Below are 13,525 nucleotides of genomic sequence, written 5' to 3' on the forward strand. Positions count from 1 at the left end.
CTGTGTTGGATCTCTACGCTCGGTGCGATTATTGCGTTGTGCTTTCAGACATTCTGGCACTTGAAGTGAACATAATGGCAGCTAATCGAAACATAACTTACATAAAGCCATCAGAACCCAGTTTCCTCACTAAGTTCAAGAAAGATGTTGGATACAAGGAGGGCCCGACAGTCGATTCGAAGGTCAGATACGGTATTTACCCTCTAGGTCTAACTGTTAACGTTTTAATACTGTGTAATTTTAGATTTGAATTTATACTATAGTCGATAGAACCTACTAATGTACTATGAAGTTAGTTTCTAACAGTATGAAGTAGAAACTAGATCAAACATTTATGTATGATGTGTTAGTACTACTGTATTAGTGATGGTGTTTATGGAACCCTTCTTGTAAGTTGTAATTTTAATGGTAAAGTTTTACCGCGACTCCCAACACGTTCATGTCAGGCTGTTCCTGGTTACAGCTCCCTGCTCATATTAAAAAGTGAAAACTTTAAGCATTTGTCAAGTATATTGTTAGAATGTGTGCGCTTCATGTTTCTTTTGAAGTAAGCTTTGTTGTGGTGGTGATTGTTCTGGATACCAGCTATTTCGCAGGGTAGGGTAGAGCTACTAGAGGGTAACTAGTCTAGGGCATTTCATACTAGACAGGTAATAGGGATAAGACAGACACTCTGTAATGATGAAACACAGCCTGTCGATGTTTATTTTGCCATGAAAGATGCCATTTCCTTTGGCCTTTAAACAGAAAGAGGGATATAGTCTAGTATGTCTGATGCTTTTTCTTCAAGTTTCCTAAATGTGCGACTTCAATTAGCAAAGTTATCTGGATAAGCTTTAGCTATATAGATGCAAGACTGGTTAGGACTGTATTTTTCTTCTTCTCCACTAGATCTATAAAGTACAGGCCAGTGTCTGGTGTATTTTTTTTTACATTTGTACTGAAGTAGTATTATGAACAATGTTATTTTACAATTTAATAGTACCGTTATTGAATTGATAAATTCAGGTAGGATGTTCCAATTTTAAGTTAATCTTTCTTTACACTATACTCTCCCTCTCTTCCAGAAGCCATGTAAACACTCTTCAATTGTTCAAAGAAGTCCATTCAGTGCAACCCTGCTGAAATTTTCTGAACCCAACTGATAACTATAAGCCTGGTAATTCTTGAAACATGGAACCCCACATCTACCCCACTTTAACAAAAAAAAAAAAAAAAAAAAAAAAAAAGGAAGATGCAGTACACAATCACACCAGTGAGTGACCAGGGAATAATTTTACTTCTCAAATTTGATTAACAGTTTTGATCAATGGTAAAATACTTAAATTAACTCAGTTCTGTACAGTCCTATGTTAAAAACCTGCACACACAAGAAATTATGTATGCAAATTTGTAGCAGTCATATATAAAAAAATGCATAGAATATTGTGATGCAATACATGCACCAGGAAAATTATTCCCTGTGCACATACACTGTATATCAATATGATACGAACAGTTTACATTTTGGTCGAGGGAACATTCTTTGTGTTTGAGCTTGTCTGATTTGATGACGTGTTGCTTCTCTCGACAGAAAGAATTACCCCAACTGGATGACCTTCCTGACAGACCCGATGAAGAGGATGAGAAGCCTGTGGTGGTGGTCCTGAAAAAAGGAGATCTCACCCAAGAAGAGGCAGACCAGGCCCTGAAGGAGATAAACAGCCAAGAAGAGAAAGAGGAAGAGGACCAAGGTAAAGAAGATATATGCCCAGCTAAGCTGGCTGGGGTTCACTACCAGTACAATTGTTAACTCTTTATGCATCACATTGTTAATCCCCTGTGTGCCACATTATTCTGAAACTGCAACGCAATGTAGGCATGCTTTGGGAAAACATTGTTTTTCAGATTCATGTAACTTTTTATAGATTTTTGTTAGGCTGGACATGCAATGAGTCAAGTTGTAGAAAAAATGCCAAGATTTTCTGTGATGTAAATTTTATGACAAATTGATAATTTTTTCTTTCTTTCAAATGATCAGTAGCTTTTATATTGTCCCGGCACAACTTTTACACACACACACACACACACACACACAATTATAAAAAAACAAACAAAAACTACAACAACAACAACCAGTGACAGGAACGTATCTAGACTGCAGTCACAAATCCAATAGGGAACACAGCTTGATATTCAATCACCACAATGTAATGCAAGCTGCATACAACAGGAATGGAATTGCGAGTATTGCGGCATTTAATTTGGCGATTTATCAGTCGGTTTGGGCAGATTGTATGTTTGAGCAAAATTTGCGAATTTGGCACGCCATCGGCTGAGTCGGTCAAACGAACGTGGCACAAAAAGAGTTAATGTATTGAGAAGTATTAGTAGCTGTGCCATGTCAACACACAAGTTTGTTGTGCAGTGGAAGAGGGAGAGCAATTGCTTTCTTGTGTGTGTTTTTTTTTTTCTCTTTCTTTTATGAGAAAATGACTTACATCATGTTCCTTTTCACAAACTTTTACTTCAACAATGTGAGATATATTGCAAAACAAAACAAAAGAAGAAAACAGAAACTCATAGGTAATACTCGATTGTTACAGGTATTGACTTTATGATTTTCATGATGTTTGACAATAATATCTCCACCTTAAATGTAGGTGCCTACTGGGTAGTGTTCCTATGGTTGTGGTTATCAGTCATGTACAAAATATTGCCATGCCACTGTAAGTAGATCCTCAAGTACGGGGCTCTTGATAGCTAGCAAGGCTAGATGCAAAACCATTTCTTTGAATGAATTTGCATTTTTGATCCTGGCAATAGTTGGCATAGAAAACATTGTGTTTGTTTGTTGGCATGATTTGTATTTTTTTTTTTTCTGTTCACCCGCTGTCTTGCAGATCCTGGTGATGGAAGAATCAGGTTTCGTAAACCAACAAAGCGGAGCCAAAGCGACAAATCGGACCTGAATGTGTCGTCATCAAAAAAGTCCAAAGATAAGAAAAAGGCCAGGATGGACAGAGACAGATCAGGAAAGAAGGTTAAAAATTCCAGCCTCTTATCCTTTGGAGGGGATGAAGATGAGGAGGAAGACACTTGAATGTATGAGGCAGATATAACGAGGAATTCAGAGAACTGTAAGCTGCCTTAACAGGAGCTGCCAAAAGAGCAAGGTGTGGCCCTGATCAAGGATCCAAGTAAGCACCTTCCAAGTTGGCACAGTTTGCTGTAAAACATGTTATATTGGCGGCATGGAATTTTCCCGAATTGGAGCCAACGGCATGAAATTTTCGCAAATTGCCACGGGCATTCAATGCATTTTAGTGTAGACAAGAACATTTGCGTGCATTTTAATTTCGCAAATCTTGATGCTCGTGAAATTAAAATGCACGCGAACATTCCTCGTTTTACAGTAGATTGCTTGACACAAAGACCTTCAAAATAGCTTCTTTGTGGCATTCAGCTGTTGTCACAGTGATTTCTTGTGACAGCAGCACTGTATGTCTGTCAACAAAAGAGGGCAGCAGTCTATCTGCAGCTTATACACTGTGCTCCCATTATAGCAAACATGGTATGCCACAATTTCATGGCATTAAAGAAGAAGTCTGGTCCTAAAATGATTATGTCTTTATATCTATACACTTTATTTGTTCTAGCGTTGCAAATTTTGATAAATAAAAAAAAAAACCTGTTGGTCCAAAGGATTTTGTTGTAAACAGAGTCGCTTGTAGAGCAAGATAGCTGCAACACTTTTATCATTTTGTGATGTCATATTTGGTATGATGTCCTTGATATGAACCATTTTTGACACATTTTTCTGTGCATATTATATAAGCTGAAATTAAGATGTGAACTTTTTTTGCTGTTGTTGTTTTTTTTTTTTTTTAAACCGGATATGTTAATTTTGAACTGCAGTAATCCCTTAGTGAGAAAGTCAGGGCCCCTGACCATGTTGTAACAGAAAAAAAAAGTGACTGTTTGCTGTGCTGATAATATATAATGCATTCAATCAGTTTCTCCTGTAGTATGTGGGTCAACAAGGGCCTTTGCAGAATGTCAAAAGACAAAGGAAGGGAAAGCATAAGAGTCACTAACCCAGCCCCCTTATTAAGACTTTTGTTTGGCTTCTATGAGGCATCTTCACCAATTATAGGGATTGTAGTCTTCTGTCTGTTCTGCCTACCTTATTGAATTGCATTACTGAAGTACAAACTATTTTTCTGAAGAGGATTCATTTCTGTTTTCAGATGCGTTTGTGATTGTGTAAATGATAAATGCTAAAGAGGTGATATCCATCTTTGTAAGTGAAGGAGGAAATGGACAAAGTATGATTGTCATCATGATTATGAAAATGCTTTTTATTAGACTCCCATCAAACTTGTAGAACCTTTTTTTTTTTTTAAAGGAAGGTGGGGCTTTGATCCATTGTTATTAAGAGTTGGTAAAATTGATCCTCAAAGCAGCCATAGTAGAGGACTTACGACACCTTGTCATCATCATAGACATCTGGGCCATTAATTCTCTTTGTTGTTGTTGTTGTTTGTTTGTTTTTGGGGGGGTGGACAATTTTTTTTTTTTTTTGGAGGGGGGGGGGGGGATTGGGTTAAATTTTCAGTATTGGCAGACAAACTGTGACCTCAACGGGAATATGGGTTCTAAAGTAATAGGCATACACCCCATAAAGCTCATAACAAGAACTTGTTTATCAGTAGTCTTAGTAAATGTGATTTATGCATTTTTTATTTTCTTTTTTTTTTGGGGGGGGGGGGGAAGAAATCTCCTGCCCCCTTTCCCAATCAGGCACTCAGTGAGGCCTGCCTTTCATATTCAAATTTGTCCTGACTGTCAGCAAAGTGTCAAATCCCCTGAGGCTCCTGTCCATTTTCGTAGAACTTTCAGAACTTTTTCATCTGTATATTTCTCACAGTTATACATCAAACCAGACAATGTAATCAGGAAAAAGAAAAAGCAGTATCACTTATTATTTCATGAGTGCTGACAGCAGCTAAATCTAGTGAGGGTGACATTTGTTGAATGTTAATAATGAACTGTAAGACTAAGGGATAATGTGCGCTGTGTTTCATCAGTGAAAGTAATTTCCATCATTTTTATATTCCAAGAGAGAACATAATTAAATGAATGACACATGATATAAGTTGTCAAGTTTTCAGTCTTTATGTTCTTCCTTTTCTTTCAGGGTGTGTAGATATATTGTGGTGACTGTAAGCATATTATTTATGTGAACAGTTTGTCATCAAATCATTGAACCATGTGAACATTTTTTTTTTTGAATGAATGAATGAATGAATTTCTAACCACTTCTACATTGAAACTTCAGCAGGTTATATGTGGCTCTCTACCATACCAATCAAAAGAGATGTTGGCGAATGTGATCCTTCCAAAAACGCATCCTTGTTTTTTTGGCACTTGATTTTATTTATAGTTCTGTGGAAGATTTAGCAAAATGGCCAAAATCAAGAAAAATGAAGTGTCATCTCGCCAGTAACGACACTGTATAGTTAAAGGACAAGTTCACCTTCATAAACATAAGGATTGAGAGAATGCAACAATATTAGTAGAACACATCAGTGAAAGTTTGAGGAAAATTGGACAATCGATGCAAAAGTTATGAATTTTTAAAATTTTTGTGTTGGAACTGCTGGATGAGGAGACTACTACAGCTTGTGAGTCATATGCGTACAACAGTATAAAGAAAATGTAAAGAAAATTCAACATATTTTCACTTTTTTCGCATAATAAAAGAGCACTTGACTTGCCTCTTTCTAAAGGCAGGGGGAATAATATTACCCATAACATTTGTCGGTAACGAGTCGGGGAAACGTGTACTTTTTTCAAAAGATGAAATTTTGTGAAATTCTCTTTATTCACATATCAAGTTATTCACATACTGCAGTAGTCTTCTCATCCAGCGGTTACTGCACAAAAACTTCAAAAATTCATAACTTTTGAACGGATTGTCCGATTTTCCTCAAACTTTCACTGATGTGTTCTACTAATATTGCTACATTCTCTCAATCCTTATGTTTATGAAGGTGAACTTGTCCTTTAAACTGCCCTCCCTGTTCACACTTACACATACAGCTACAGCTACCAAACTGAAATTGTATCTTCAGTGTGACGACTACAGCATTTAAATGCCTGCTACTAAAGTTTGAAGACATCTCTAAGTAAAGCAGAAGGGAAATTCCAGTAAATATCATTGTCTCATTTCCCAAATTGATAGTGAAACTGAAACTGTGATGTACTGTTGTTCTGTTTTAAGGGTTTGTATTTTTCCCCCTTTTTATAAGGAGATGTCAAAGTGAACAGATGGAAATACAACACTGTACAATGTATCTAGATGACTACCAAGAAGAATTAGGATGATGTCAGAATCATAATGTTGGTCCTCTTTGTAATTACAGCTGGTGTACTTCATCATTGGGTGTGTGTATGTGTGTGGGTGTGTGGGTGTGTGTGTGTGTGTGTGTGTGTGTGTGTGTGTGTGTATCCTTTACAAAATGTTATACAGCTACCAGGAGCAACACTTGCTGAGATTTTTTTCTTCTATTGGCTTCCTAGTTTTTATGAGCTAATTTATAAGCTGTGACAAGTGGCTGCAATTGAGCTATTGCGATTGCTCAACTTCCGCGGCCGTCTCTTCGTGTCGTGTCGTGCATCATACTTTATCAAATTCACATTTTCATCTTCTTGAGAATTGTGGACTGGATATTGAAGAAACTTGACAGGAATTATCAGTGGAAGGGGAGTGATCAGGTTGTGCAAACTACTTGGGGGGGGGGGGGGAGGGAGCTATAGGGCAAAATTTAAGCGGATGGGGCCCAAGGAGCCTGCCAGCAGCAATCTCAGAATCTGAACACTTATGTTTTTTTTTTATACACTGTACATTCTTTTTAGTTGCCGTTATACCCCACTGCGGATTTGCACTTGGCAGATAGCATCCCTATAGTATCTCATTGTGTACAAATACAGCTGTAGCACCATTTTCTCCCCGAGCCACCAAGGTGCAGGTGGCCCCCCCCCCCCCCCCCCCATTAAAGAATCTTTCAAAATCTTCTCTGAACCACAAGTGATAGAACTTAGTGCAATGAGTAAGTTCATTGGTGACTGTAGTCCAAGTTGAGTCTGTTCAGATCGGATCAGGGTATAGGTTCATCCCCCTCCCCTCCCCCCAAATTTGAACCTAGATTTCACATTTTCATGTTCTTTAATTCGCATTGTCAAAATCTAATGTGCACCAAACTTGGCAAGTATTATCGCTAGCATGATAGAATCGTATAAATCATATCATTTCCCTCTTGTGGACGCTGTCTGGACCCCAGTTGGCACAATACCAGGGTGGGGGAGGCAAGCCCCCAAATTAAGGATTCTTTACTTATCTTTTTCTGTCGAACAAGGAGGGATTTTAAGTTAGTGCTATGAGTAAGTAGACTGGTGGATGACTGTATAGTTTAACGTTTGTTCGTGCCACTTGCGGGCCGTATGTGGGTCCCAGAACCCCCAAATTAGAGAATCTTGAATGTTAGATCTTTATGGAATTACAATGTAGGCCTACATTGTAGTATGATCATTTGTGAGAGCATTTTCAAGTTTATTCATGTCAGAGTCGGGTGTACCCCCGCTTTGGCGGGGGGGGGGGGGGGGGGAACCAAAGTGGTGCCAATTTTTCACATTTTCATCTTCTTCTTGAAAACACATGGTCAAATTTGTCACAAATACTTGCCAAGTATTATGTCTAGGGTGATAGAATATACTGTACACTGTACAAGTATTTTTACAAATGGGCATCATGCCCCCGGAGGCGCCCCGGAGCCCCATAACCCCCAACGTAGAGAATCTTTAAAAATCAAATCATCAGTAAAACCAGAAATGCTCTGAGTTAATAAATTAGTGAGTGTACTTTTAAGTTCGCGTGTGACGATCAACAGTTTCACATGCATTGTTATCTTCTTGAAACTGCTCAGTCAATGTTTCTGCAAACTTGGCAGGTATCGCCAGTTTGCTCTAACATACAAATGGATGCCATGCACCCCCCCTTTCCCAAAGCATCATATTTAAGTTTGCTATGTTATAAGCGTGGAAGGTGAACATGCGATACTCGCTTTTTAATTTCCTGAATAGACAGGAAAAGTTACAATAAGCAATACGACATTCAGACATTCTGTCCTCCGGATGAGAGGGATTTCATTATTTCTGCGTTACACGTGACTGACAATGCCTGACTGTGCACACAGAACTATACAGGAATAGAGACGCACAGAGAAGTTGTTCAAACCATAGCAAACATGAACCATGAACGAATGCAACCAAGTTGGCCTATTACAATGTCTTGCTCATTCAAGTCATGTCATGTTAAGCAATATTTCTATTATGTGTAACGAAAGACAGTGCAGGAAAGCATACAATTTCCAGCACATTATTTTGATCTTTTTGAAGATGCCTGGTCAAAGTTTCTACAAACTTGGCAGGTATTATCGCCAGTGTGCTTGAATTTACACAGACGGATATCACCCCCCCCCCTCCTCCCCCCCCCCTCCTCCCCCCCCCCTCCCCCGTCCCCAGAACCTCGCCAGTTTGCCATGTTCTTCTTGGGTTTAAAGGGATTGTACAGTTATGGTTGAGACCAAATTTCAGGTTTCTAACATTTTTTGGTGAGATAATGAGAAACCTCTTATAAAATGTGAAAGAGCATGTAATTCTATGAGGAATTCAACATTTATTTGATGAAAATTAGTTTTGAAATGGCTGAGATATCAAAAAAGAGCGATTCTAATAAAGTGTGGGACCCACACTTTATTACGATCGCTTTGTTTTACTTTGTTTTTTGATGTTTCAGTCATTCCAAACCCGATTTTCATCAAATAAACTTTGAATTCCTCTTAAAATGGTATGTTCTGTACTATATCATAAGTGTTTTCTTGGTATCTCGCAAACAATTAAAGTCCCACTTCTCATCTCCACCAAAACTGTACTATCCCTTTAAATACAATGTACATGTAGTCTACAAGAATGCATGAAAGGTAAACTTGCGATACAAAATAATGTACTCGAGTATGAGCTCTACACCCCATGGGTCTCTTGTTCTTCACTTAATTTACCCTGTCCCTTTCCCCCCGTTTCCAACCCTCTCTAGGATATCCGGAGAGCGTGCATCCAGGGATATGATGTGCACGTGACAAGCATCACAACATTATATCTCCGCTGAGCCTAGTTTGCCGCATTCCATCAATCACTGGGACATTACACAGATTGATTTGCCCCAGGTGGAGGGTGAGAGCACCGTCCAATTATTGCAGCGGTATATAGAGACATGAAGATGTGATCGTGGTCAGATTGGGTCGAAAATTATTGTCGGGATGTAAGGAGCTATAACTTCGTTGTTGTTGTTAAGTTTATAGGTCTGGTGTTTTCACCATAAGATTCTCTTGCATTTATAGATGACATTATTTACTCCCCAACTAATGCCACAGCCAAATATATTCACTCGAAACAAAGGCGAGTCCCATTGGAATGATTGTTCGATCCTCACTATGAGTATACAGAATACAAATTTAATGTGCAATCACATTCACCAGTGTGATTATGTTTGAGAATACATGTATAAAAATTTGGTTTTCTCGAACATACACAATGTATATAATCACCAGAATTCCACCATCTGGCGATGGGAAAACATCGAAACTAAAGGATATCAACTTATAGGCAGTAGGGCCTATTTGCCCCATGTCTTCAACCAGTATAGACTCGATAGAAGCATAATGATTATAGTTTTCTATTACCTGAGTATAATCCTGCATGATATTCTATCACTACTTAAATGAATAACTTGCTGACTAGTAGAATGGCTTTTGTTTGTTTTGTTTTGTTTTGTTTTTGCTCTAATGTTTGGTATTCCCCATGAGTGTAATGTGAAAATGTGTGTGTGTGTGGGGGGGGGGGCTGTAGGCCAATGGGGGTGTGGAGTACCTGAAGGGTCAGTGTGTATAATGTATATCCCCCCTTTTTTCCTTTTCTTTATTTTTATTTCCTTTTTTTAAAGAGCCAAAAATGGAAGATCCGAGGGCTGCGGCCCCTAGCCCCCTCCCTTTTCGTGTGTATGTGTGTGTGTGTGTGTGTGTGGGCGTGTGTGTGTGTGTGTGTGTGCATATCAATGTGTGTTTGTATGTATGTGTCTAGATTATTTATATATATGTATTTGCTAAAACCTCAGAAAGATCTTATCAAAGCACAATTCCATTAATCAAGCCAAATACACGGCAGTATCATAATTCCGTGCATGTCTTGGGAGCTCCGTTGGTGATCTATGGGTCGGATATTGTGCCTTTAATGACACGAGTGTACTCTGGAAATAGGTCACAATGTACTTCTGCACCAAGGGGGCCAAAAGCCTGCAGTGTGGTAGGTATACGTGTACATTATTCTACATCTTGTGTTGACAGCAATTTCATACTGTTTGAGTGTAAAAGCCGTGTAAGTAAATGGACTATGGCTAGTCTTGCGCAAAACGTCAAGCTAATTTTCATACGCGTGATTTCTGGAGTCACGTGGACTTGGTTCTCGCCGTAACCCACTTTTATGTTGCTTTGTATGGACCTACTCGGCTTTATTCAAAATGTGGGGATCAATTATGCGAATGAAAAAGCAGTTTTGGTTATAAACAAACAAACAAACAAACACACACACAAAAACAAAGAAAACCCGTACTCGAACATCACGAAGTATAATGACACTACAGTAAATAGCAGAATTTCAAACAGTTTTGAAATACGAAACATTACACCTTCAATGGTGAATCCATTCAAAGTAATGTAATAGATTACCATGATGATGCTAAAATAATGCAAAGAAAGGAAATAATGCTTATTGCATCAATGCATCACTTTAGACGTGCTAAGCACTAGTGGTCTTTCAGTTTTATTGTTCTGTCTTTTTGAAGCAAAAGTGAATTAGTGATAAATTGACACTATGCTCGAAGAGAGATGCCATAAGATAATAATGCCATAGATTACCGTTTTGTCATGGCCCTAAACGTAAAGAAATTAGGAAATAATGCTAATTGCATCAATGCATCACATATAGCTTTATATTACTTAGAGGTTCGTCGTTCAATGTTCTTGAACAGTCAAAACAGCAAAATTGGATTAAAGTGATAAATATTATTAACACCACTCGAAAAGAGATGCCATAACATTTATTTATAGTGTCTTAGATTACCGTTTTATGATGACGCTAAATGTAAAGAAAGGGTATAATGCTTATTGCATCAATGCATCACTTAGATTTGCTGAGCACTGTTGTTGTTGTTGTTGTTTTAGCTTTATCGTACTGTCTTCTTATATAGTCAAAACAGCAAAAGTGAATTGCTGATAAATACTCGGGTAGACACTATACTCCACAGGAGAGACGCCATCATCAATGCACTGATCGATTGGCGCCAAGGTTCTAGCAATTCGCATGTGGATGGTCACACAGCTGAGCTAATGCTTTACAACCACATCCACTCCAAACAAGCACACACACGGACACACAACACACACACACTTAAAGTAGAACACTATTGCGTATACAAGCTACCGTATTTAAGCAGCAGCTCGAAAGTACATTTCACGCATGGGTATATTCCAATAGCGAGCTCTTCTTCCGATTGGAGGGTGTAGAAGGCGCCATTTGGGTCTAGCCATGTCGATTGTACATGGTAAGCCATGAAAAGAAAATTCGTGCCCGTGCTTATAATATAGCCCCTGGCATCCAATTCCTGTCCGGTGTCAGGACTTCTGCTGATGTGAACATGTTTTCGCATCACAAATTCAGGATCACTTGATTAAAATACAAATCGAATGCTTTAGAATCATTAAAATGTTCATTTGTCTGTACTCAGTATAGATCCGCCTCTCAAGATATTTATTATAGCTCTTATTGTCATCAACTGCAAAGTCAGCCGAAATAAGCTTTTAATGATACCAGGTATGATATCATGTATTGGTGTTGTTTTTTGTTTGGTTGTTGTTGTTTTTTTATGTCTATACCATTGATGACATAATGAAAAGCAGAAAATTCGATATTTTTAGGAGGCTAATTGCACACATTTACCAAAGCTGTTACCCCTCCATTTAATTTGAAGGCTTTTCATCAATCTTTGTTTCTTGTTCCGTCAGGATTTGCCGGGCAAACAAAACGTGTCATGTGTAATTTCAAGATTGATGGCGTGAAGAAGAAAGGCGTGCAAGGTGCATGTGCGTTGTTGGTGTCTTTTTGTTCTGCTGATACACGTTATAGTCTTTTAGGAGAAATAGAAATGCTAACCTCAAAGACAACTGAAGTAATGTATTCTTTAATATTCTAATATTATTCTTAAAAATGCGAACGGACATTTACATCACATACACAAAAACCTACATAGACAAAACCTCCCTTGCACCAAAATAATATTCACACACACAGCCATACTAAGCACATACAATGTACACTGCAATATACTCTCTTGCATTTTCTCTCTGACCACGCATTCAAACACAAATGAACAATCTCGTTTTCACGCATTTTACCCTCTCTTTTCGCCACCCAGCATTGCACAACAAACATTTTGTATCCAAAGAACCTTCCAACGTATAATGTTACAGTGTATATCAAAGAATCGAACCAAATGCAGTAGTAAAAACTCGTTGATGAACAAAAAATATGTTTGCAGTTTCATCTTATCTTAAGGTTTTGCTACTGATAACTAGCAAGATTATTACCTTTACAGATTCTTGCTCCACAACTACAATCCCATGTAAAAAATCAAAATTGATTTCATCGCTTTGGTGCACTATATTTTGTAAGCCGTTGATTTTTCTCGTGTAGTCCCATTTCGCTTATGAAAATACCATGACGCCAACGCAATTTCTTTCTTAAACAGACATCAAAGAGACATTCAGCGGTCTGTGTCTACTACAAACGCTATTGCTGAATTGAAAAACACGAACACCCAAACAAAACCTTCATTGTGGCATTGGCATAGATGTGGTTCATATTGGCTTTGTGAAGAAAATTAACGTGTGCTTGAGAGCATAATAAACCAGCCCGTTAACATAACAAAACCGAGCGACGACCTTCATCACTTGGGGGCCGCAGACAATACACAGTGTAATCATGTAATTAGAACGTCGATTTATTAATGAGGAATCCACGATGAGCTACAGTATATATTTACAACACGTGCTACGGGCTTTGTTACTAGGAGTATACGCTATATGCACCTGCACTAACTTAAACACCATATAGAAGTTCTGCTGTCTTGGCCTGATATGAAGTTGTCAAATGCGGAGTCCTATATACGCACGAACAGGTGGTGCATGCATTTAACGGCAGTATGTTTGGTATAACACTCTTGACGGCGTGAGTCAAAACAATCTGATTGATTAGAGGTTTTTTGTAGTATTTATATGCCGTTTCGCAATGCAGACAGACATTGCACTATTTCACCTATAATCTATTAAAGTATATAGGCTATAATATCTAGCCTAGACAAATCAGTGTATAA

At 38.3% G+C, this 13,525-nt stretch overlaps 1 protein-coding gene across 2 annotated transcripts; it reads left to right on the forward strand.

Moving 5' to 3' along the window:
- On the forward strand, positions 1-9,364 carry LOC140232975 (uncharacterized protein KIAA1143 homolog). Of its 2 annotated transcripts, XR_011901515.1 has the most exons (4): positions 1-182; positions 1,574-1,733; positions 2,883-3,179; positions 9,137-9,364. XR_011901515.1 is itself a non-coding variant. In XM_072313082.1 (3 exons), exons 1-3 carry the CDS (start codon positions 75-77, stop codon positions 3,080-3,082), a joined length of 468 nt encoding a protein of 155 aa, XP_072169183.1. In that variant the 5' UTR covers positions 1-74; the 3' UTR covers positions 3,083-4,537. The 2 variants fall into 2 exon arrangements, 1 of the variants encoding a protein (XP_072169183.1); XM_072313082.1 differs by lacking the exon at positions 9,137-9,364 and having other exon boundaries at positions 2,883-4,537.
- The last annotated feature ends 4,161 nt before the right edge of the window (positions 9,365-13,525 follow it).

This window comes from Diadema setosum, chromosome 9 (genome assembly GCF_964275005.1).
Source record: "Diadema setosum chromosome 9, eeDiaSeto1, whole genome shotgun sequence".
In the NCBI taxonomy this organism is placed as follows: Eukaryota; Metazoa; Echinodermata; class Echinoidea; order Diadematoida; family Diadematidae; genus Diadema; species Diadema setosum.

Coding starts and splice junctions, on each gene's coding strand:
- LOC140232975 (XM_072313082.1), top strand. CDS start 75: ATGGCAGCTAATCGAAACATAACTTACATAAAGCCATCAGAACCCAGT. Junction 183..1,573: donor GCCCGACAGTCGATTCGAAG/GTCAGATACGGT, acceptor TTCTCTCGACAG/AAAGAATTACCCCAACTGGA. Junction 1,734..2,882: donor GAAAGAGGAAGAGGACCAAG/GTAAAGAAGATA, acceptor GCTGTCTTGCAG/ATCCTGGTGATGGAAGAATC.